Genomic DNA, 27,131 nt, shown 5'->3' with positions numbered 1-27,131 from the left:
GTCACTATGTCATGCTTCTTGTGGGCGGACATATGCAAATGCAGTGTGATGTGGCAATCGGTAACTAAAAAAAAAAAATCTGTTAGGGTGTAGCTCAGATATTGGTGCCTACAATTTCCAGAAAAGTCGTCTGCTTGTCGGGCCGACCCAAAAAATCTGACAGTGTGTACTTTGCTTAAGTGCTTATGTGTTATGAACTTGATCATCATATGAGCCTTATGACTGTTTGAGCCCTAAGTGCTCAAATGTATGAATCTTAACTCTGGTTTCTACAATACCTCTTGGGCACCCAACCATCCCTTTTCCAGCTATTAAGCAGCTACAAGTCCCACAATACCTAAAGCGCCCGTCTTTCCTGGTGCCTACTTAACCCTGACTGTATTATCTGTTTTACAAAGTGACTCCCACTTATGTTCTGATATTTGACAAACATACTACTAATTTCAAGCATTCACATTAGTCCTTCCAGAGCCGGCCATAGGCATAGGCAAACTAGGCAATTGCCTAGGGCATTTGATATGCCTAGGGGCATCAGCAGCTTCTGCTGATTAAAATGATATGCAGCATGCCTATATTCTGTGTGTAGCATTTCATATGCAGATACAGCCACAGTCTCACACAGTATATAGGCATGCTGCATATCATTTTAATCAGCAGAAGCTGCTTGTGCATCCTAGCCACATAGCAATGCAAATAAGCTGCATTTTCATAAAAAAAAATGTGCCCGACGTTAGCATTGATGCAAGATTTGTGAGGACACATCCGTATCCAAGCAGAGGCAGAGGTCACAGTGTTAGTGGCAGTGTGAGTGTTGTGTGCATGTGAGTGGGTTGGTTGTGCAGTAGTGTTCGGAATATGTGTAAGGGACACTATATGTGTCATTATGTGTATAAGGGCATTAATAATGTGTGGCATATGTGTAACAGGGTACTACTGTATGTGTGTCCTTATGTGTATATGGGCACTAATAATGTGCAGCAAATGAGTAGGGGGCACTGTGTGTGTCATTATGTGTATAAGGGCATTATTAATGTGCACCATATGTGTAAGGGACATTATGTGTAAAAGGGCATTAATAAAGGTTGTCATAATGTGTAAGGCGCATTATGTTTATAAGGACATTAATGTGTCTCATATGTGTAAGGGGAATTACTGTGTGGAATTGTGTATAAATGCATTACTAATGTGTGGCATTTTGTGTAGAAGGTGCTCTACTATGTGGCGTTGCATATAGAAAGGGCACTACTGTGTCGTCTAATGTGAATAAAGAGCAATAAGGTGTGGTGTAATGTGAATAAGGAGCAATTCAGTGTGATGTAATGTGAATAAGGGGCTCTACTGTGAGGAGTAATGTTTATAAGGTAAAGTGATACTACTGTGGGATGTAATATGAATTATGGACACTCTCGCAAGATAAAATGTGAATAAAGTTGCAGTACTGTGTGGCGTAATTGGAATTGGGGTTACTATTGTGTGGCCATGCCCCTTCCCAGCAAGAAGATGCCCCTTTTTTGGGCGGTGCGTCAAATGTGCAAACTTTTCCTATTTAAAATATAGGGGGTACAAGGACTGCTATGGGTGAGTGGTGATGGTGCTGGGAAAGAGGTGCAAGGTCAGAGGCAGAACCAGCGGTGGTGCTTGGGGGCACCAGCCAAAATCTTGCTTAGGGCATCATATTGGTTAGGGCCGGCTCTGAGTCCTTCCTTTTGGTGTTAATGTTCTAAACAGCACAGTGAACCATTATCCATTGGGCTTAATTCAGACCTGATCGTAGCAGCAACTTTGTTAGCAGATGGGCAAAACCATGGGGTCATTCCGAGTTGATCGTAGCTGTGCTAAATTTAGCACAGCTACGATCAGGCACTCAGATATGCGGGGGGACCCCCAGCACAGGGCTAGTCCACCCCGCATGTCAGTGCCGGCCCCACTCCCCCCCCCCCCCGCGCAGAACTGCAAAAGCATCGCACAGCGGCGATGCTTTTGCATCTCAGGAGTTACTCCCGGCCAGCGCAGCTCCTGCGGATGGCTGGGAGAACCTCTTCGCTGCCCCAGGTCGCAGCGGCTGCGTGTGATGTCACGCAGCCGCCGCGGCCTGCCCCCCCCCCAACGGTCCAGCCACGTCTGCGTTGGCTGGACCGCGCCCCCCCTAAACGGCGGCTTAACGCTGCCGTCCAGCCCCCTCCCGCCCAGCGACCGCCTCTGCCTCAGAGGCGATCGCTAGGCAATGACGGCTGGCATGCACCGGCGCACTGCGGAGAGATAAACTGCAGTGAGCGATCGGGTCAGAATGACCCCCTATGTGCACTGCAGGGGAGGCAGATATAACATGTGCAGAGAGAGTTAGATTTGGGTGGGGGGTGTTCAAACTGAAATCTAAATTGCAGTGTAAAAATAAAGCAGCCAGTATTTATCCTGCACTGAAACAATATAACCCACCCAAATGTAAATCTCTCTGCACATGTTATATCTGCCCCCCCCCCCCCTTCACTGCCCATGGTTTTGCCCATCTGCTAACAAAGGGGGTCATTCCCACCTGTTCACACGCTGCCGTTTTTCACAGCGCAGCGATTAGGTCACTACTGCGCATGCGTATGCACCACAATGCGCAGGCGCGTCGTACAGGTACAAAGCAGATCGTTGCTGAGCGATGAATTTTACAAAGAATCCACTCGCACAGCCGATCGCAAGGAGAGGGCGTTTATGGGTGTCAACTGTCCGTTTTCTGGGAGTGTTTGGGAAAACGCAGGCATGTCCAAGCGTTTGCAGGGTGGGTGTCTGACGTCAGTTCCAGGACCAGACAGGCTGAAGTGATCGCAAGGGCTGAGTAAGTTCAGATCTACTCAGAAACCGCACAAACTGTTTTTGCAGAGCTCGGCTGCACAGGCGTTCGCACACTTGCAAAGCGAAAATACACTCCCCTATAGGTGTCAACTATCTGATCGCAGCGCTGCAAAAAGTAGCTAGCGAGCGATCAACTCGGAATGACCCCTAAAGTTGCTGCTACAATCAGGTCTGAATTAGGCCCATAGCACGCTTTTATGTTATGTCATACACATAGCACGCTGTTATGCTACAGTATGTCATATACATAGCACTTTGGGCCTGATTCAGAAGTTGCAGGCTATTACAGTTTGCCAGTGATTGGAGGAGCTGTCGCTTACATGAAAGAGGCAGTGATAGCAGCAAGCGACGTCATGCCACACACTGCATTACTGATACGAGCTGTGTCCTAAGACGCAGTACCGGAACAACTGCGACACTATCAGCCAGCTGTGTAACCCATGGAGTCGCACAAGCTAGCCACTGCAGGTCCGAGCAAGAGGCCATGAAATCTCCATCCTCTGACGGAGATACTGGCCTCCTCCCTACCCCGCAACGCAGACAACACACTTGAGAAATGTCGCCGCCAACTCCTCCTTCCCATCCACAAATGGCATCAGACTGTCCATCACTGACACTGATGCCGTCCTACGTTCGCTGTTGCAGACCCGTACTGAGCATGCGTTGACATTGGTACTTTGCGGCATGCGCCACAAGTACGCTGTGACCTGAATCATGCTGTCTAGCTCTTGCATGTATTTAAATATTTGATGTTCTAATATAAATGTTGCCATCCAGCAGCTTGTCCTTGTCAGTCTCTTATATTCTATCATATACAATGACTCAGTGAATTTAAAGTAGTAATGAAAAAACTGTGTGCAGCTTTTATTGTTACCAAATAGAACACAGAAACGGAATAACTGCAAAAAACATCCGTCATATCGGTAGCCTAGAACACTACATTTACTTTATTACAGTTCACATTAATCCCTGCATTTATAATCTCTAATGTGGTTTACGTATTAATTTCCAATTCTAGACCACTGAGACAACAATGGCAATAACATCTGATTTCCTTATTTCACACAATAGAGAGTGCTTCTGAGATCTTACATCAGCCTATAAAGCTGATTGTACCAGTGACTAATGTAGCTGCGATTTGAGATGTCAGATTAGTCATTTAAGAACACATCTAAATTACACATGCTCTACTGCAATTTTATCAGGTTCATGATGCAACCGTGCGTCATGTATCTAAGCACATTATTATTGTGTCAGTGTTTAATGGCTTACCTGGCAACTGATCCGTACATATCATACCATGACAGCGAGACTTGAGTCAGGCTGCAGGCCACCCAGTGCAATAACCTAGAAATGTCACTGGCCTTTCAAGGGAAATTATTTTATGAATGTAATGTGTTCCTAAGCTAAAGGTTCTTGTATATAAAATGTTCTCTCCCCCTCTTTCTCTATATACAAGGGCTGATCTAAAAGTAATGAGACTGCCTCTTTTTATCTGTCCCATAGGTAGACATACCAACACTATACTGGTTATTGTGAAGCTTATACATCGATGTGTCTGAACCTGCGGTTGGACTGCCGTAGTCTTTATTTGGTCACAGCGAGAGGAAGATCTCACAGACATGTATTCCTTATCCGCCATGACGAAACGTTTGAAGATCTTTTACTCGCTGCGACCAAACAAAGAAGACTATAGCAGTCCAACTGCAGGTTCAGGCACATCGATGTATGAGCTTCACAATAACCAGCATGTCTATCTATGAGACAGATCAACCGATGCAGTCTCATTACTTTTAGATCAGCCTCGTATATGTAATATATATATGTATATATTATATATATATCAAAAATAAGTAAAACTGTGTCAACATTTTCCGTAAATTAATCTTTGTGACATGACAGAGTTTCACAGAGGTACAGAGTCTACAATCATGAATAGACCCAATAATCTACAATCTATCAATCTGCTGTTCTGCGTTCTGAACTTCTGAATAATTTATAGTTTATCATTAAGATGGGACGACCACAATTCAGTTCAAATAATTTATTCTGCTCTGTGATGGTAGCAGGAATACCCTGTGCAACACATAAGGCAACATTCCGCAGCCAATGGCAGTATGAGGCAAATATTATGCAAAACAGTTATGAAAACTTCTCTCTGTAATCTAGAGCAAAATTACACAGCAGTTCTGCAATGTGATGCATAATAATAATAATAATAATAATAATAATAATACAAACTAAGGAACTGAAGTACATGCTTTTAGTAATTCCTTCTATATGATGCATATATCTTGATAGTATTTGTATACCCGCAATATAAATAAATACATATTCAATACAGAAGTGGTCCCAACCCTTTTCCGTGTTATGGCAAATCAATATCGATGTCCCACAATTACTTTTTTCTTGATCCACCTGGTATAATGTTTTGTAACACAGAAACAAAAAAATAATAAATGATTAACATAAAAAATGCAATAATTATATTACATTTAAAATGAAAACATAATTTATGTATTATCTACACTGCATATATTACAGTTGAGTTGTGACTAATGAATGCGTGCAGGCACAAAGTTGGGTATCACTGCAATACAATTTAGTACAAATATGGAGTAACATATGGCAATCGAATTACGTTGTACATTTTGAAAGCAAGTATGTTGCTATGGGTTACAGCATATTTACATTTGTTAATAAACACCTCTAATATATTGTGTTAACTTCTGATAGTATTTCTCAAATATTTTAAGATAAGTGGTCTCAGCTTGAACACCACAGATAATCTATATGGGGATAATTGTCTGAATTACACACTTATCTCAGCACTATCACAGCTCCTATTACGCTGTTTATCATTGCAAAAACCAGAATATATTAATCTGGCAGTCTCCTGTGATCACAGCGCCTCCTGTATCTTATCAGCATACGTATTGCTGATGTGATGCGTAATGGCTCTTGAGGGGCTCCGTTGTTCTGCACCAGATGGGAAAACCTGATATATCACTGAGAAAGAATGGAGCATGTGCAAGGACGTCTGGGGGCGAGAGCGTGACATGTAAGGCTGGGTACACTCTAGAACAATATATCGTAGCGGGTCGGTGGGTGGGTACACCTTATATGTCTGTAAATGACGCTGTTCGCAGACATATTGCGTCAGCCCTGCAGCACAGCTGATGCCAATATATTCTTGTCTGGGTGTGTGTACGGCAACCCACTGACCAACTTTACACTGGCTGCAGGGACTGAGATCACAGCTGGGCAGGCAAATGTAAATGCCCGCCCAGCTGTAATGTCTGCACAGACACATGGAGCGACTGTTTGGTAAGTGTGTATGCTTACTAAACTGGCCGCTATGTTGGCGGATTCTGCCAGTTGGCAAATTCATTGGCATGGTGTGTACCCAGCCAAAGTTACTAGAGCACCATCCTCAGATCCTCAAAGGAGATTTTTGATGCCTGGTAAGTTACTGTATCTGAAAGCTTCAGTTCAGTAGCCTGATATGGCGGTGTGGTTACTATACAGTTAGGCACTGCTGGATAAATCACTCATTTACAGTATGTGTGAGAAGCGAGAATAACCCCTTTTTCTCAGGTGAAAACGCAGTTAAGGTATTATCACCGCTCTATGGCCCTCATTCCGAGTTGTTCGCTCGTTGCCGAGTTTCGCTATATTGCGATTAGTCGCTTACTGCGCATGCGCAAGGTTCGCATGCGGTTAGTTATTTTACTCAAAAGTTAGGTATTTTACTCCTGGCATAACGAGGATTTTTCATCGTTCTGGTGATCGGAGTGTGATTGACAGGAAGTGGGTGTTTCTGGGCGGAAACTGGCCGTTTTATGGGTGTGTGCGGAAAAACGCTGCCGTTTCTGGGAAAAACGCGGGAGTGGCTGGAGAAACGGGGGAGTGTCTGGGCGAACACTGGGTGTGTTTGTGACGTCAAACCAGGAACGAAACTGACTGAACTGATCGCAGTGGCAGAGTAAGTCCCGAGCTACTCAGAAACTGAAAATAAATTTCTATTCGCAATTATGCGAATCTTTCGTTCGCAATTCTGCAAAGCTAAGATTAACTCCCAGTAGGCGGCTTCTTAGCGTGTGAGGGCCTATGCATTTGCCCCATAGTGTGGCTTGCTGACCTATGATTCCCAAGGTTAACAGAGAGGGTGATGAGTATGAGAATATTGTACATTTTGTGAATGCTCTATTCTTAACACTACATATTTTAACTATACATTTACTGCAGGGAATAAAGTACATGTCATGTCTTCCCTTTTCTTTATAGTATGACAATACCAAGGGGTCTATTCAATCAGCCATGAATGGTAGCTAATTGTCATTGCAATGGCACCTCCTCCCACCCCCATTGCGGTCCGATCTTGCCCCGGACTCACTGATTTATATACCTGGCCCTATCACTCACTGATTTATGTACCTGCCCTATCACTCACTGATTTATGTACCTGGCCCTATCACTCACTGATTGATGTACCTGGCCCTATCACTCACTGATTTATGTACCTGGCCCTATCACTCACTGATTTATGTACCTGGCCCTATCACTCACTGATTTATGTACCTGGCCCTATCACTCACTGATTTATGTACCTGGCCCTTTCACTCACTGATTTATGTACCTGGCCCTATCACTCACTGCAGAGCCGGCCCTAACCAATATGATGCCCTAGGCAAAATTTTGGCTGGTGCCCCCTAGCACCACCGCTGGTTCCGCCTCTGACCTTGTACCTCTTTCCCAGCACCACCACCCCTCATCCATAGCAGTCCTTATTTTGGTGTTTGTACCCCCTATATTTTAAATAGGAACAGTTCGCACATTTGGCGCACATCCCAAAAAGGGATGTGTTTTTGCTGGCAAGGGGCATGGCCACACAGTAGTAACCCCAATTCCAATTACGCCACATAGTACTGCAACTTTATTCACATTTGATCATGCGATAGTGTCCATAATTCATATTACATCCCACAGTAGTATCACTTTACCTTATAAACGTTACTCCTCACAGTAGAGTCCCTTATTCACATTACATCACACTGAATTGCTCCTTATTCACATTACACCACACCCTAGTGCCCTTTCTATATGCAATGCCACATAGTAGAGCACCTTATACACATAATGCCACACAGTAATGCCCCTTACACATATGAGACACATTATTAATGTCCTTATAAACATAATGCGCCTTACACATTTTGACAACCTTTATTAATGCCCTTTTACACATAATGTCCCTTACACATATGCTGCACATTATTAATGCCCTTATACACATAATGACACACATAGAGCCCCTACACATTTGCTGCACATTATTAGTGCCCCTATACACATAATGACACACAAACAGTAGTACCCTGTTACACAAATTCCGCACATTATTAATACCCTTATACACATAATGACACACATAGTGCCCCTTACACATATGTTGCACATTATTAATGCATTTTTACATGACACACATAATGCTCCTTATGCATATTCCAAACACTACTGCACAACCAACCCACTCACATGCACACAGCACTCACACTGCCACTAGCACTGTGACCTCTGCCTCTGCTTGGATACAGATGTGTCCTCATAAATCTTGCCTCAATGCTAACATCGGGCACATTTTTTAATGAAAATGTATCTTATTTGCATTGCTATGTGGCTAGGATGCACAAGCAGCTTCTGCTGATTAAAATGATATGCAGCATGCCTATGTACTGTATGAGACTGTGGCTGTATCTGCATATGAAATGCTACACACAGAATATAGGCATGCTGCATATCATTTTAATCAGCAGAAGCTGCTGATGCCCCTAGGCATACCAAATGCCCTAGGCAATTGCCTAGTTTGCCTATGCCTATGGCCGGCTCTGACTCACTGATTTATGTACCTGGCCCTATCACTCACTGATTTATGTACCTGGCCCTATCACTCACTGATTTATGTACCTGGCCCTATCACTCACTGGTTTATGTACCTGGCCCTTTCACTCATGATTTATATACCTGGCCCTATCACTCACTGATTTATGTACCTGGCCCTATCACTCATGATTTATATACCTGGCCCTATCACTCACTGATTTATGTACCTGGCCCTATCACTCACTGATTTATGTACCTGGACCTATCACTCACTGATTTATAGTATGCACCTAGCTCAAAACAAAAATCAGCAAGTCCGAAGCTAACTTAAGGGGGGTACACACGGAGCGATGTTCGGCTAATTTCTAAGCAATCTGACTAGATTTCTTAGAAATTAGCTGAACATCGCTCCGTGTGTTGGGGAGCCGGCAGCGTATCCCTCGGGATACGGGATGGCGTTCCGGAAGCATCTCCCGTCTGGCCAACGGAAACTGGTGCTGCCCAGCGTTATGTGTACTGCTCGTGTATATAAGGTACGTTTGTCACATGTATGTTGTATGTATGAATCCTTTACGAAATGTTGCTGCAAATTGCTGTCTCCAGAGGTGCTTTTTTTAAATAAGACCAACGAGTGCCCCATCATTGGATTTTATATTTATATTTTTATATACATATATATATATATATACACACACACACATACCCAGGGAAACCCCCCTGAATAAATCCTGCGTTTGCCACTGCCTGCACCCCATTGTGGTAAATGTACAATGCTGGGTTAGTGGAACTGGTAGTGATGAGTACAGCTGCACAAAGGCCTAAATGTATTAAGCCTTAAAAAGTGATAAAGTGGAGACAGATAATGAGTGATAAATGACCAGCCAATCAGCTTCTTAACTGCCACATCACAGGCTGTGTTAGAAAAATGAGTTAGGAGCTGATTGGCTGGTACTTTATCACTCTTTTTCCATCTCCACTTTATCACTTTTTAAGGCCTAATACATTTTGACCAATGTTACCAAACATTGCTGATAACGTAATAAGCACCAATAGCCAGGAACTGTTCCACCCCAAAGTGTGGTGAGAGCGACAAGCAAAAGACAGTGAAAGCTGGCAACTTTATGACACAATTCATTCCTTCTCTGCAGCAACAGATACAATTATATGTATGAAATATATATATTAATCATTGCAGCATCAATAATACATAAATAAAATACACTCTAAACATTTGCTATACCATTGATTACTGAACAATTAATGCACTGCATGAGATTCAAATCTTTCTGACTCTGCAATGGGAACCTTTATGTGTGACAGCACTGTAAGTCAGTAGGCTTTGTGTGGGTAAGCTACGGAGTAATAGGATTATCCTTTCCAGATGGTTTTACATAAAATAATGTGTAACCCGATACAAATTCCCTAACATCAGACTCATATTGTCAAACTCTAGAAGCCCTATTTAGGTGCCTGTGAATTTTTGACGCTTTTAGTTTAACTCATTGTTGTCTTTAAACACAATATGATACAGATGTAACAAGAATAAACAGCTACATCACATTGACATCCACTTGAATTCATTTTATAATGATTATTAATTTTAAAGAAAAACAAGTTAGATTTTATTTTGCCATGTTTATACATTTTTTTGCCATGTTTGTGTAGGATCTTCAGTTCAAACTAGGAGAAAAGCTAAATTGCGGCTACTTACACCACTTTCACATCGCACAAATAACCCGGTATCGACACGGCATATTGCCGTCTCGACACAGGTCAGTGTGCAATGTGAAAGCACTTTCCGAGAATTAGCGGGTCGTCTGACCCGGTAATTCAACCCAGTATAAAAGAAGGATTATACCCGGGTTGAATACCGGGTCAGGTGCAGTGTGAATGGGAGCCACGTCGATGCGACACGGTTCCCATTCACAGCATAGGGAGAGGCGGCGCAGGAGATGAGCTCATCTCCCAGCGCCGCCTCCACCACCACCCCTGCTGCTGCTGCGCCCCCCCCCCCGCTGCTATGGCAACCGACCCGGTATATTGCCGGGTCGGAAAGCCAGCAAAGGAGCGCAAATGCCGGATCCCACCCGGTAAGGACACGTTTCTTTTACCGGGTGGGATCCGGCATTTGCGATCTGAAAGCGGTAATAGTGATAATGTAGTTTGCACAGGCATGGGGGGAGATTTATCAAGACCAACCAATCAGCTCCTGAGATTTTTAAAACACGTGGATGGATGGATGAAGCATCCTTATGGGGGAGCAGCAGTATCAGCGCATGTTATGCTCACTGATACCGCTTCTCTCCCATCTATTAATGCGGCGGTGTGTGCTGAATGACAGGGGCGTCATTATCGGCACTGCTATCTAAAAGATAGCACTCCGATGTGCATGATAATGTAAGACCGGTCAGGAGCACATCGATTTCGACAGCTGCATGTGTCTCTGCCCATGCACTACAGCCAGGGAGAGCACTGCTGCTGTGAGTATAATTATAAGGGTGCAGAGTGTGCACTGTGGGCCTATGCCAATGATGTACACCCAATTATTGCAGCTCTGCATCGGCCCCAAGGTCTTCTCATTTATCAAGGGTACTAGTTGGTCAATGCTCTTAACATACATTAATTTACCTACCATTCTTAGCAGAAGATTTAGCTATTAGAGGGGCACCAGCAGAAGTGACCGTATATCAGGCCTCAATTACTATACAGAGTCCTTTGGTTGTGGCAGAACAATGAAATCCATTTTCATGCTTAGTCCTTGGCATGCTGGTTAAACATGAGAAATGTTCTGCTACAGCTACAGATCTAAACATAAATGTAAATCACTGTTGAGCCACGTGTCTCAGTAATACATATCATATCTGAGTATTCAATTACTTGTTTTAAGTATGCTTCCCAGGTGTGTAACTCAAAGCTCTGCCCCCACACTACCCTCCACCAATGTGGTTTAATTTTCTTCTGACAAAAATATAATTGCCCAACACAGTGGGGAATTCAATTGTGTCCGTTATTTTTTTTTTTCAGGAAAAACAAACAAACAAGCTTTTACATGGTCTTTATCGGGCATTTCAATTGGAGCCCCTTTTTTTGTCGAGAAAACGAACCAATTTTTGCATGAAAACATATGGATGTGGGATAAGTTCCCGGATTCAAGTGTTTTCGGGCCAGCAAAAACAGATCAGGCCTCCGGGCAGGTGAAAGAAAATCCCCCATAGTAATGGCTTTCGGGGCTAATTGGATAGCCTCCATGGGATCTATTAGCCGTGGTAATTTATAACCACTAATTGAATTCCCCCCATAGTCCAACAACAATTTAAGTAAAATGTACTGATTAATATTAGTAAATGATAAAAATGTACATATATTTTTTTTACTTTCACTTCATGTTTTATTTTAAGAAATATATTTAGATACAAAAAAAAACATACTGTCTATAAGCAAATCTAGTTTTTCCTTCCTCTTTACTAAAAGCCCATAATTGTCTGGTAGGAGGTGTATTTTATCTTGTAGTACAAGATTGAAAACCAAAGAAAATTCTCCAAGGTGCTAATAATGGAAAATATATAATGTATAAATATAAAAATTATAAAATCTACAATAAGTGCCACAATACCTTAAAAAATTATTAAAAAGCTGCTTGTTCCTGAATTTGAATTAGTGACATAATTCAAACTCAACAAGCCCAAAACATGAATGTAAAAAAAAAAATTGCGCTGAATATATGAGAATATATACGAAAAATAATAATAATAATAATAATAATAATAATAATAATATTAAATAACTAATTGAATAAAAAACGTCCAACATATAACACCTTTCAACTAAAACGTCACACAAGGGGGACCTATCTGTTTAGTAGAAAAGGACAAATGATCAAACACAAAAGGACAAATGGCAAAATACACACAATTCAGTAGAAACTACATGGGGCGAAATCTTACCTGCCCCAAAAGCAAAGAAAAAGCTTTTTTCTGGAAACTGTTGTAGCAGATCTTTTACTCTCTCCCCCATGCGCTCATTTCTTTTGTAGATCAGTTCCTGGCGGAAATAGTTATCGATCTCCCGTGCGGTTATTCGTTCATGCACAGGCAGTGTGGTATTAATAAAATTAGGCACCTGAGTAAACAGATTTATGAGTTGAATACAATATATCTGTAATGTTTATTGGTAATGATAAAAAATAGTGCTAGAACTATAGCAACATTCTCAATAATAGATACAGTGTACATGAGTGAAGGGCTCAATTCAGGTTGGATCGCAATACGCATTCCAACCACAAAAATTACTGAAGGGATGTAGGCGCATGCACAGTGTCCATCCTGCGCACGCACCCGCATTTTCTGCGGGCGCCTGCAGAAAATGCGACCTCCTCTGACTGTCAATTAGGCAAAGGCGTTCGCAGGGCCGTGGGGGCAATGATACATTTTCAAGGCGGAGATGGAGCGTTGCAGGGTGTGGCTAAGAAACGGGGGCGTGCCAGCGCAAACGGAAGTGTGACTGGGGCGGCTGCGTGACGTCACACGCAGCCGATGCGATAAAAAATATGGCGGCGGGAGGCTGCAGACAGGCTGTGCTGGCAGGAGGCTTCCTTAAATTTAGCGATCAAGCCGAAATTGCAGAGCGATCACAATTTCTGCTTGGTCAAGGAAAGGTGGTGGTCAGCATGCTGGGCATCCTTGCCCTGCGATAGGCGGCCCCCAGCATGCGATCACAAGGATTGCAAAATCTGCTACTTTGCAGAATTTGCAATCCTTACTGAATCAGGTCTGAAATTCACATTCAAGAGGTTGCGAGCTTTTACTAGGTCCTGATGACACAACCATGCCTAAAAGTTATGGTGTATTGTCTGGGGATATACACTAGGTAGAGCAATGTATTAATACAGGATATCTGAATGTTGGTTCTGGTCATACTTGCCTACTCTCCCGGAATGGCCGGGAGGCTCCCGAAAATCGGGTGACCCTCCCGGCCCCCCGGAAGAGCAGGTAAGTCTCCCGGAATCAGGGGTCCCCCTGCCCGTCCGCCCACTTAGTGTGTAAAGTGGGCGGTCCGGGCAGTCGATGACGCGATTCTTGCTGAATCGCGTCATCATAGCCACGCCCCCTGCAGTGTAATGCCGGGGATCGCGGCATTACAGAGCAGGGGCGTGGCTTAAAGGATGTGGCACGGTAACTCCTCCCCCCGTCCTGCCCCTGCTCCACCCCCGTCCTGCCTCCGGTCCACCTCCTCCCCACGTCACAGCCCTCCCCTGCCCCCCTGCTGAGCCGACCTGGCTGCTCTCTCCCGCAGAGAGCAGCCAGAATGTCGGCATGTATGGTTCTGGTTAGTCATGGCTGCAGTGTGGCTCGTCTGCAAATTAGCTTTTTAAAAATCATGTTGAATAGCAGAAGGCTGTGTAATGGGAAGGGTTGAGGAAAAATAAATGTGCTGCAGGACTTATTTGTGTATAATGGATGTTTTTTTTCTCCAGTACTGAAGGAAGTGGTAAAGGGCAGTCATTTGGTGATAAATTACGGACAAAGGCCCTCATTCCAAGTTGTTCGCTCGCTAGCTGCTTTTAGCAGCATTGCACACGCTAAGCCGCCGCCCTCTGGGAGTGTATCTTAGCTTAGCAGAATTGCGAACGAAAGATTAGCAGAATTGCGAATAGGAATTTCTTAGCAGTTTCTGAGTAGCTCGAGACTTACGCCTACATTGCGATCAGTTCAGTCAGTTTCGCTCCTGGTTTGATGTCACAAACACACCCAGCGTTCACCCAGACACTCCCCCGTTTCTTCAGACACTCCCGCGTTTTTCCCAGAAACGCCAGCGTTTTTTCGCACACTCCCAGAAAACGGCCAGTTTCCGCCCAGAAACACCCACTTCCTGTCAATCACACTACGATCACCAGAACGATGAAAAATCCTCGTTATGCCGTGAGTAAAATACCTAACTTTTGTGTAAAATAACTAAGCGCATGCGCTCTGCGAACCTTGCGCATGCGCAGTAAGCGACTAATCGCAGTATAGCGAAAATCGGCAACGAGCGAACAACTCGGAATGACCCCCAAAGCTAATATATGTTCTCTAAGAGGTTTCACCAATATTGGTGGTTTTTTGGAGAAAAAGTGGTGCCAGTTAATGCACCCCAATATGCGGGAAATTCAATTAGCTGCTATAAATTTTACTCACCCCCCCCCCCAAAAAAAATGCCTTTTTTCCCAGGGTAAAATGTACCCATTTTCATCTGACAATACAGGGACTCGGCGTCTATTGAATTACCCCCAGGGCTCAATTAGCCTCAGTCATTTACTGTGGCTAATAGAATTCCCACCCTAATGAGTACTTTTACCATAATTTTACAACCAATTTACCACCACTTCCCAGTTTTGAAAAAAAAAAAAAAATTCTATAGGAAAAGCAGAGTGAAACAGTTCATTTGGGTTGTGGCCCCCTTCTGCCCGCAAAGTTGGATTCTATCACATAATCTGTGCTATGTAAATTGTGAATTTAGAAGAGATTGCTCCTGGAATGAAGATGTTTACTTGCATATAGGGGTTTACATATGATTTAGCGGCGGACGGTATGCCGGCTGTCAGTATCTCGATAGCGGCATCCTGCCTGCCAGAATGCCAGCACCAGGGCGAATGCTACGAATCCCCTTGCGGGTTTGCTGCGCTCGCCACAGTATCTATTCCCTCTCTATAGGTGTCGTGGACACCCACGAGTGGGAAACAGCCCTTTTGAGCCCGTATTCTGGCTGGTGGCATTGTCAGGATTCCGGCGTCGGTATCTTGGCCGCCAGGATCCCAACAGCAAATGAAACGCACCCAGCATATAGTCACTATGCCCCATAGTGACTAAGGCCCCCTATATACCAAGCCGTGGAGGGTGAGATAAAGTATCAACCAATCGGCTCCTGTCAATTTTCAAATACAGCCTATAACATGAGTTAGCTGATTGGCTGGTACTTTATCTCTCTCCAAGACTTAGTACATAGGCCCCTATGGATGAACTAAATATCTTTCTACAGTTTTTGACTTTTATGTGCAGTCAAGTCATACATGGCCCCTTTTTAGGGACCATTACCTCTGGACACAACGTTAACTTAATGGACTAAGTAAGTAGATTTATTAACCACTAATAAAATAGTCTACAGGGAAGTCCTATTATAATTTTATAAACAATTTTCTTTGTAGTGTGAATTTCTCCTGCCATTCCATTGAACAGTAACATTTAATTTAAATGAATAACAGAATTAGGTAACATACTTGTGAAGGATCTTGATTGAATATTATTGAGTTCAGGTCTCCACAGTTGTAATGTTTGATGAGGTCCTCTGTCGTGTATGGAGCTTGGAGACTGCCTGCCCGAAGGCTCTCCTGTTGCAAGAGTGTCTGGTTTAAGGCAAATATAACCTGTAACAATAAATTAGGTTAAGAGTCAATATAATAAATGTGGAATATTGAACTTTTTCATGATTACTGTATTGATCATTGAAATGTGAATAATACAATGTTATTTGTTATTTATATCACATATCTGTGAGTGGCAAAATTATGTGAACCTTTAGGCTTAACAGATATTTTGAAAGTGAAATTAGAGTCAGGCATTTTCTATCTATGGGATGACAATCAGGTGTGAGTAGACAACCTGTCTTTTTAAAAGAACAGGGATCTACCAAAGTCTGATGTTTGTGGATGTTTATTATGCCATGAACAAAGGAGATTTCTGAGGACCTCAGAAGAAGAGCTGTTGATGCTCATCTGGCTGGAAAAGGTTACAAAACCATCTCTAGAGAGTTTAGACTCCACCAATCAACAGTCAGACAGATTTTGTAGAAATGAAGAAAATTCCAGAACATTATTACCCTCCCCAGGAGGGATCGACCAACAAAGATCACGCAAAGAGCAAGGCATCTAATAGTTCGCAAGGTCACAAAGGACCCCAAGGTAACCACTAAGCAACTGAAGGCCTTTCTCACATTAGCTAATTTTAATGTTCATGAGTCCACCATCAGGAGGACACTGAGCAACAACGGTGTGCATGGCAGGGTTGCAAGGACAAAGCTGCTGCTCTCCAAAAAGAACATTGCTGCTCGACTGCAGTTTGGTAAAGATCACCTAGACCAGCCAGAAGGCTATTGGAACAACATTTCGTGTACAGATGAGTCCAAAATACAGCTTTTTGGTTTAAATGAGAAGCATTATGTTTGTGGAAAGGAGAACACAGCATTCCAGCAGAAAAACCTCATACCACCTGTGCAACATGGTGCTGGTAGTATTATGGTTTGGGCCTGTTTTGCTGTATCTGGCCCAGGACGTCATGCCATCATTGACGAAACAATTAATTTTAAATTATACCAGAAAATTCTAAAGGAAAATGTCAGGACATCTGTCCATGAACTGCATCTCAGGAGATAAATAAACACTATCACCAAACAGTCCTCAGGCGCTGATGCAGTATATCATGCACAGTATTCCTCAATGAAGAATTACCTTCTCCAACGCATGCAAATTTTTATCTACACTCCAGTAGACTATTTCTTCCAGTACGAGTTTTAAATTTAGTGACCACTGCAGTAAATTGTTGGGTTACAGTTTTAGACTATTGTGCTTTTTTATTTCTTACATGCATTGGGAGATTTATGCAATCTAGTCGAAAAGAGACTATGGGGGTCTTTCCGAGTTGATCGCTCGCTAGCAACTTTTTGCAGCGCTGCAATCAGATAGTCGCCGCCTATGGGGGAGTGTATTTTCGCTTTGCAAGTGTGCGAACGCCTTTGCAGCCGAGCGGTACAAAAACAGTTTGTGCAGTTTCTGAGCAGCTCTGGACTTACTCAGCCGCTGCGATCACTCCAGTCTTTTTGGTACCGGAATTGACATCAGACACCCGCCCTGCAAACACTTGGACACGCCTGCGTTTTCCCAAACACTCCCAGAAAACGGTCAGTTGACACCCATAAACACCTTCTTCCTGTCAATCACCTTGCGATCGACTGTGCGAATGGATTCTTCGTTAAATCCATCGCCCAGCACCGATCTTATTTGTACCCGTACGACGCGCCTGCGCATTGCGGTGCATGCGCAGTTTTGCCGAGTTTTAACCTGATCGCAGCACTGCAAAAAGTTGCTAGCGAGCGATCAACTCGGAATGACCCCCAATATTCTTCATTGAGGAATACTGTGCATGATATACTGCATCAGTGCCTGTGGACTGTTTGGTGATATTATTTATTTCATGTTATTGTGGTGTATGCTATTTATAGCGCACTGGTTTTTTCCTTCCTTTAATATCAACACATGCATCTCAAGAGAATGTGAGCCATGCAGCAAGAATATGACCCAAAGCACCCAAGTCATTCGACCAAAGAAAGGTTAAAGAATAAATTGAAAGTTTTGGAGTGGCCAAGTCAAAGTCCTGACCTTAGTCCAATAGAAATGTTGTGGAAGGACGTGAAATGAAGTAAACTTAGCTTGGATGTGGTATACTAAAGGGGGAAAGCTTTGAGAAGGAACACAGAAGTCATTCGCATCTGGTTAACAATGTAAATCAGGAGTAAATGATAGTGCAGGCGTGCATATTCTCTGACTGTTTGGAATGTGGTATATCAGGAGCAGACTGATTTACAAAACAGAAATCAGTACAGATTTTAAAATCACTGCGGTTTCAGAAATCACTGCACAACATAAATCACTGAAGAACATAAATCACTGCCAAGCAGAAACCTCTGTAGACCAACATTGCAGATCATGGCTAGACTAGCAACTGTCAGTGCAGGTGCAGTGTCACAGTTAATCCTCCGACTCACTGCTTTTCCACTGGAGCTCTGCCTTTTCCTACTGGAGCTCCCCCCACTGGTAGATATCAGCCTGTGCCTCCATAGATCCCTTCTTTTTACAATTATATATATATATACACAGGCGTCGGAATGGGAGGGGCAAGGGGGCAGCTCGCCCCCCCCCCCCCAAAATATGACAGGCGCCGCCGCCGATATACAGGAGGAGGATGTGCGGTCAGCTGAAAGACCGCACATCACCTCCGTGCAGGCAGGAACTGGGCAGCAGCAGGAGGATGTGGCTGTGTGCACTGTGCAGCCACTCCTGCTCCGAGTGTTCAACGGTGCTGCCCGTCCTCCCCTCCCCCCTCTTACCGGGGCCGGCTCATGGCCCCAGAAAAGTGCAGCGATTCGCGGGTGTGTGGGGGGCGTGGCCTAATGAAGAGAAGTGCCTGCCTTCCCTTCATTACAGACCTGTGACTGAATTGTGACAGGTAAGTCTCCCCCGCTCCCTCCCACTCCCTCTCACCCACTCCAATGGCAAATGCAGGGTTTGTAGGGGCGGGTGGGGGGTTCCATATATGTACGTCATATAAAAATACATATATATATTATAATAAGAATTTACTTACCGATAATTCTATTTCTCGTAGTCCGTAGTGGATGCTGGGAACTCCGTAAGGACCATGGGGAATAGCGGCTCCGCAGGAGACTGGGCACAAAAGTAAAGCTTTAGGACTACCTGGTGTGCACTGGCTCCTCCCCCTATGACCCTCCTCCAAGCCTCAGTTAGGATACTGTGCCCGGACGAGCGTACACAATAAGGAAGGATTTATGAATCCCGGGTAAGACTCATACCAGCCACACCAATCACACCGTACAACTTGTGATCTGAACCCAGTTAACAGCATGATAACAGAGGAGCCTCTGGATAGATGGCTCACAACAACAATAACCCGATTTAGTTAACAATAACTATGTACAAGTATTGCAGACAATCCGCACTTGGGATGGGCGCCCAGCATCCACTACGGACTACGAGAAATAGAATTATCGGTAAGTAAATTCTTATTTTCTCTGACGTCCTAGTGGATGCTGGGAACTCCGTAAGGACCATGGGGATTATACCAAAGCTCCCAAACGGGCGGGAGAGTGCGGATGACTCTGCAGCACCGAATGAGAGAACTCCAGGTCCTCCTCAGCCAGGGTATCAAATTTGTAGAATTTAGCAAACGTGTTTGCCCCTGACCAAGTAGCTGCTCGGCAAAGTTGTAAAGCCGAGACCCCTCGGGCAGCCGCCCAAGATGAACCCACCTTCCTTGTGGAATGGGCTTTTACAGATTTTGGCTGTGGCAGGCCTGCCACAGAATGTGCAAGCTGAATTGCATTACAAATCCAACGAGCAATAGTCTGCTTAGAAGCAGGAGCACCCAGCTTGTTGGGTGCATACAGGATAAACAGCGAGTCAGATTTTCTGACTCCAGCCATCCTGGAAACATATGTTTTCAGGGCCCTGACTATGTCCAACAACTTGGAGTCCTCCAAGTCACTAGTAGCCGCAGGTACCACAATAGGTTGGTTCAGATGAAACGCTGAAACCACCTTAGGGAGAAAATGAGGACGAGTCCTCAATTCCGCCCTGTCTGAATGGAAGATCAGATAAGGGCTTTTACAGGATGAAGCCGCCAATTCTGACACGCGCCTGGCCGAGGCCAGGGCCAACAGCATGACCACTTTCCATGTGAGATATTTTAACTCCACAGATTCAAGTGGTTCAAACCAATGTGACTTTAGGAACCCCAAAACTACATTGAGATCCCAAGGTGCCACTGGAGGCACAAAAGGAGGCTGTATATGCAGTACCCCTTTTACAAACGTCTGAACTTCAGGAACTGAAGCTAGTTCTTTCTGGAAGAAAATTGACAGGGCCGAAATTTGAACCTTAATGGACCCCAATTTTAGGCCCATAGACACTCCTGTTTGCAGGAAATGCAGGAATCGACCTAGTTGAAATTCCTCCATCGGGGCCTTACTGGCCTCGCACCGCGCAACATATTTTCGCCAAATGCGGTGATAATGCTTTGCGGTTACATCCTTCCTGGCTTTGATCAGGGTAGGGATGACTTCATCCGGAATGCCTTTTTCCTTCAGGATCCGGCGTTCAACCGCCCTGCCGTCAAACGCAGCCGCGGTAAGTCTTGGAATAGACAGGGTCCTTGCTGGAGCAGGTCCCTTCTTAGAGGTAGAGGCCACGGGTCCTCCGTGAGCATCTCTTGAAATTCCGGGTACCAAGACCTTCTTGGCCAATCCGGAACCACGAGTATAGTTCTTACTCCCCTCCGTCTTATAATTCTCAGTACTTTTGGTATGAGAGGAAGAGGAGGGAACACCTACACTGACTGGTACACCCACGGTGTTACCAGAGCGTCCACAGCTATTGCCTGAGGGTCCCTTGACCTTGCGCAATACCTGTCCAATTTTTTTGTTTAGGCGGGACGCCATCATGTCCACCTTTGGTTTTTCCCAACGGTTTACAATCATGTGGAAGACTTCTGGGTGAAGTCCCCACTCTCCCGGGTGGAGGTCGTGCCTGCTGAGGAAGTCTGCTTCCCAGTTGTCCACTCCCGGAATGAACACTGCTGACAATGCTACCACATGATTTTCCGCCCAGCGAAAAATCCTTGCAGCTTCTGCCATTGCCCTCCTGCTTCTTGTGCCGCCCTGTCTGTTTACGTGGGCGACTGCCGTGATGTTGTCCGACTGGATCAGCACCGGCTGACCTTGAAGCAGAGGTCTTGCTTGGCTTAGGGCATTGTAAATGGCCCTTAGCTCCAAGATATTTATGTGAAGTGATGTCTCCAGGCTTGACCACAAGCCCTGGAAATTTCTTTCCTGTGTGACTGCTCCCCAGCCTCGCAGGCTGGCATCCGTGGTCACCAGGACCCAGTCCTGAATGCCGAATCTGCGGCCCTCTAGAAGATGAGCACTCTGCAACCACCACAGGAGAGACACCCTTGTCTTTGGTGACAGGGTTATCCGCTGATGCATCTGAAGATGCGATCCGGACCATTTGTCCAGCAGGTCCCACTGGAAAGTTCTTGCGTGGAATCTGCCGAATGGAATTGCTTTGTAGGAAGCCACCATTTTTCCCAGGACCCTTGTGCACTGATGCACTGACACTTGGCCTGGTTTTAGGAGGTTTCTGACTAGTTCGGATAACTCCCTGGCTTTCTCCTCCGGGAGAAACACCTTTTTCTGGACTGTGTCCAGGATCATCCCTAGGAATAGAAGACGTGTCGTCGGGATCAGCTGCGATTTTGGAATATTGAGAATCCAACCGTGCTGCCGCAACACTACTTGAGTGCTACCCCGACTACCAACTGTTCCCTGGATCTTGCCCTTATCAGGAGATCGTCCAAGTAAGGGATAACTAAAACTCCCTTCCTTCGAAGGAGTATCATCATTTCGGCCATTACTTTGGTAAAGACCCGGTAAAGACCCGGGGTGCCGTGGACAAACCAAACGGCAGCGTCTGAAACTGATAGTGACAGTTCTGTACCACAAACCTGAGGTACCCTTGGTGTGAAGGGTAAATTGGGACATGGAGATAAGCATCCTTGATGTCCCGAGACACCATATAATCCCCTTCTTCCAGGTTCGCAATCACCGCTCTGAGTGACTCCATCTTGAATTTGAACCTTTGTATGTAAGCGTTCAAGGATTTCAGATTTTAAATAGGTCTCACCGAGCTGTCCGGCTTCGGTACCACAAATAGCGTGGAATAATACCCCTTTCCCTGTTGTAGGAGGGGTACCTTGATTATCACCTGCTGGGAATACAGCTTGTGAATGGCTTCCAATACCGCCTCCCTGTCGGAGGGAGACGTCGGTAAAGCAGACTTTAGGAAACGGCGAAGGGGAGACGTCTCGAATTCCAATTTGTACCCCTGAGATACCACCTGAAGGATCCAGGGGTCCACCTGTGAGTGAGCCCACTGCACGCTGAAATTTTTGAGACGGGCCCCCACCGTGCCTGAGTCCGCTTGTAAAGCCCCAGCGTCATGCTGAGGACTTGGCAGAAACGGGAGAGGGCTTCTGTTCCTGGGAACTGGCTGTTTGCTGCAGCCTTTTTCATCTCCCTCTGCCACGGGGTAGAAATGAGGAGCCTTTTGCCCGCTTGCCCTTATGGGGCCGAAAGGACTACGCCTGATAATACGGCGTCTTCTTATGTTGAGAGGCTGCCTGGGGTAAAAATGTGGATTTCCCAGCCGTTGCCGTGGCCACCAGGTCTGTTAGACCTACCCCAAATAACTCCTCCCTTTTATAAGGCGATACTTCCTTTGGAATCAGCATCACCTGACCACTGTCTTGTCCATAACCCTCTTCTGGCAGAAATGGACAGCGCACTTACTCTTGATGCCAGTCGGCAAATATCCCTCTGTGCATCACGCATATATAGAAATGCATCTTTTAAATGCTCTATAGTCAGTAATATACTGTCCCTATCTAGGGTATCAATATTGTCAGTCAGGGAATCCGACCAAGCCACCCCAGCACTGCACATCCAGGCTGAGGCGATTGCTGGTCGCAGTATCACACCCGTGTGAGTGTATATACATTTTAGGATATTTTCCTGCTTTCTGTCAGCAGGTTCCTTAAGGGCGGCCGTATCCGGGGACGGTAGTGCCACCTGTTTAGACAAGCGTGTGAGCGCTTTATCCACCCTAAGGGGTGTTTCCCAACGTGCCCTATCCTCTGGCGGGAAGGGGTATGATGCTAATAACTTTTTAGGAATTAACAGTTTTTATCGGGGTAAACCCACGCATCATCGCATACTTCATTTAATTCCTCAGATGCAGGAAAAACTACAGGCAGTTTTTTTTTTTTTCACCCAACATAATACCCTTTTTAGTGGTACTGGCAGAGCCGGCCCCAGCCAATATGATGCCCTAGGCAAGATTTTGGCTGGTGCCCCCTAGCACAACCGCTGGTTTCGCCTCTGACCTTGCACCTCTTTCCCAGCACCATCACCCCTCACCCATAGCAGTCCTTATTTTGGTGTTTGTACCCCCTATATTTTAAATAGAAACAGATCGCACATTTGGCGCACAGACCAAAAAGGGGTGTGTTTTTGCTGGCAAGGGGCATGGCCACACAATTGTAACCCCAATTACGCCATACAGTACTGCAACTTTATTCACATTTGATCATGCGATAGTGTCCATAATTTTATATTACATCCCACAGTAGTATCACTTTACCTTAAACGTTACTCTTCACAGTAGAGCCCCTTATTCACATTACATCACACTGAATTGCTCCTTAATCACATTACACCACACCCTATTGCTCTTTATTTACATTAGACGACACAGTTGTGCCCTTTCTATACGCAACGCCACATAGTAGAGCACCTTATACACATAATGCCACAAATTAGTAATGCATTTATACACATAATTCCACACAGTAATGCCCCTTACACATATGAGACAAATTATTAATGTCCTTATAAACATAATGCGCCATACACATTATGACAATCTTTATTAATGCCCTTTTAAACATAATGTCCCTTACACATATGCCGCACATTATTAATGCCCTTATACACATAATGACACACATTGTGCTCCCTACACATTTGCTGCACATTATTAGTGCCCCTATACACATAATGACACATACAGTAGTACCCTGTTACACATATGCCGCACATTATTAATGCCACACATAATGACACACATAGTGCCCCTTGCACATTAATACATTTTTACATGACACACATAATGCTCCTTACACATATTCCGTACACTACTGCACAACCAACCCACTCACATGCACACTGCCACTAACACTGTGACCTCTGCCTCTGCTTGGATACAGATGTGTCCTCATAAATCTTGTCTCAATGCTAACGTAGAGCACCTTTTTTTATGAAAATGCATCTTATTTGCATTGCTATGTGGCTAGGATGCACAAGCAGCTCCTGCTGATTAAAATGATATGCAGCATGCCTATATACCGTGTGAGACTGTGGCTGTATCTCCATATGAAATGCTATACACAGAATATAGGCATGCCGCATATCATTTTAATCAGCAGAAGCTGCTGATGCCCCTAGGCATATCAAATGCCCCAGGCAATTGCCTAGTTTGCCTATGCCTATGGCCGGCTCTGGGTACTGGTATTATCAGAAATATGTAAAACATTTTCCATAGCCTCAATCATGTAACGTGTGGCCCTACTGGAAGTCACATTCGTCTCTTAATCGTCGACACTGGAGTCAGTATCCGTGTCGGCGTCTGTGTCTGCCATCTGAGGTAACGGGCGTTTTAGAGCCCCTGATGGCTTTTGAGACACCTGGACAGGCACGAGCTGAGTAGCCGGCTGTCTCATGTCATCAATCTTTTGTAAAGAGCTGACACTGTCACGTAATTCCTTCCATAAGCTCAGCCACTCAGGTGTCGACTCCCTAGGGGGTGACATCTCCATTACAGGCAATTGCTCCGCCTCCACACCATTTTCCTCCTCATACATGTCGACACAATCGTACCGACACACAGCACACACACAGGGAATGCTCTGATAGAGGACAGGACCCCACTAGCCCTTTGGGGAGACAGAGGGAGAGTATGCCAGCACACACCAGAGCGCTATATATATACAGGGATAACCTTATAGAAGTGTTTTTCCCCTTATAGCTGCTGTTTTATTAATACTGCGCCTAATTAGTGCCCCCCTCTCTTTTTTAACCCCTTTCTGTAGTGTAGTAACTGCAGGGGAGAGCCAGGGAGCTTCCCTCCAACGGAGCTGTGAGAGAAAATGGCGCCAGTGTGCTGAGGAGATAGGCTCCGCCCCTTTTTCGCAGACTTTTCTCCTGCATTTTTATGGATTCTGGCAGGGGTTAAAATACATCCATATAGCCCTGGGGGTTATATGTGATGTATGTTTGCCAGCCAAGGTGTTTTTATTGCTGCTCAGGGCGCCCCCCCCCCCCCCGCCCTGCACCCTCAGTGACCGCAGTGTGAGGTGTGTATGAGGAGCAATGGCGCACAGCTGCAGTGCTGTGCGCTACCTTGGTGAAGACTGATGTCTTCTGCCGCCGATTTTCCGGACCTCTTCTTGCTTCTGGCTCTGTAAGGGGGCCGGCGGCGCGGCTCTGGGACCGGACTCCGAGGCTGGGCCTGTGTTCGGTCCCTCTGGAGCTAATGGTGTCCAGTAGCCAAGAAGCCCAAGCTGGCTGCAAGCAGGCAGGTTCGCTTCTTCTCCCCTTAGTCCCTCGATGCAGTGAGCCTGTTGCCAGCAGGTCTCACTGAAAATAAAAAACCTAAAACTAAACTTTCACTAAGAAGCTCAGGAGAGCCCCTAGTGTGCACCCTTCTCGGCCGGGCACAAAAATCTAACTGAGGCTTGGAGGAGGGTCATAGGGGGAGGAGCCAGTGCACACCAGGTAGTCCTAAAGCTTTACTTTTGTGCCCAGTCTCCTGCGGAGCCGCTATTCCCCATGGTCCTTACGGAATTCCCAGCATCCACTAGGACGTCAGAGAAAATAAATAAATATATATATATATATATATATATATATATATGTGTGTGTGTGTATATGTGTGTTTTATACACACACACAGGGCCGTAACTACATGTGTGCCTGGCACACAGCGCAGTTGCCCTGAGGGCGCAACGGCCAGCGGCATGTAATGAGTCAAATTGACTCATTACATGCCACCTCTGCTGTGTGCGCCGCGCTGTTGAGGAGAGAGCAGTGCCGGAGGCAGCGGAGAAGGAGGAGGAGGGAGGGGGACTGGAGCCGCAGCAGCGCAATGTAATTGGTAGTAGCGCTGCTGCAGCTGTCCCCTCTCCTTCCGTATTGGCTGCCCGGCGCTGCTGTGGATGCTGGTATGGGGTTCCTTCATCCCAGCATTCACAGCAGTGCCGGGCAGCCAATACGGAAGGAGAGGGGACAGCTGCAGCAGCGCTACTACCAATTACATTGTGCTGCTGCGGCTCCAGTCCCCCTCCCTCCTCCTCCTTCTCCCCTGCCTGCCAGCACGAGGAGCCTGACTGCCAGCGGGGAGAGATGGTAAGAGTCTCTCTCTCGCTCTATCTATCTTGTCTGCCGCTATGTGTAAAAAAGGGGACTGGCTGCCGTAATGTGTAAAAAGGGGGACGTTGTCTTCTGTAATGTGTAAAAAGGGGGACGCTGTCTGCCGTAATGTGTAAAAAGGGGACGCTGTCTGCCGTAATGTGTAAAAAGGGGACGCTGTCTGCCGTAATGTGTAAAAAGGGGACGCTGCCTGCCGTAATGTGTAAAAAGGGGGACGCTGTCTGCCGTAATGTGTAAAAAGGGGGACGCTGTCTGCCGTAATGTGTAAAAAGCTGCCGTAATGTGTAAAAAGGGGACGCTGTCTGCCGTAATGTGTAAAAAGGGGACGCTGTCTGCCGTAATGTGTAAAAAGGGGAATCTGTCCGCCGTAAGGTGTAAAAGGGCTCTACCTGGTATAGTGGTGCTACTATGCGGTGTAATTTTAATAATGGAGACTACTGTGCAGCGTTATATGAATTGGTATTATTTTGTGGCCACACCCCTTCCCCACAAAGCCACCCCCCTATATTATTTGCGCGCGCCTACGGCGCTCACTGCCCCAG

General features: G+C 45.4%; 1 protein-coding gene across 1 annotated transcript in view; it reads right to left on the bottom strand.

Moving 5' to 3' along the window:
* The window catches only part of TRABD2A (TraB domain containing 2A), a 186,612-nt gene that overhangs the window by 9,768 nt on the left and 149,713 nt on the right, over positions 1-27,131 (bottom strand). The window contains exons 3-4 of the mRNA XM_063925336.1: positions 15,977-16,123; positions 12,669-12,843 (exon numbers count right to left, since the gene is read on the bottom strand). Of these exons, the coding sequence (XP_063781406.1) occupies positions 12,669-12,843; positions 15,977-16,123 (322 nt within the window). The remainder of the gene's footprint in view (positions 1-12,668; positions 12,844-15,976; positions 16,124-27,131) is intronic.

Source organism: Pseudophryne corroboree, chromosome 1, assembly GCF_028390025.1.
Source record: "Pseudophryne corroboree isolate aPseCor3 chromosome 1, aPseCor3.hap2, whole genome shotgun sequence".
In the NCBI taxonomy this organism is placed as follows: Eukaryota; Metazoa; Chordata; class Amphibia; order Anura; family Myobatrachidae; genus Pseudophryne; species Pseudophryne corroboree.
The sequence above is the reverse complement of the archived record's forward strand: the minus strand, read 5'-3'. Positions and strand labels throughout refer to the sequence as shown.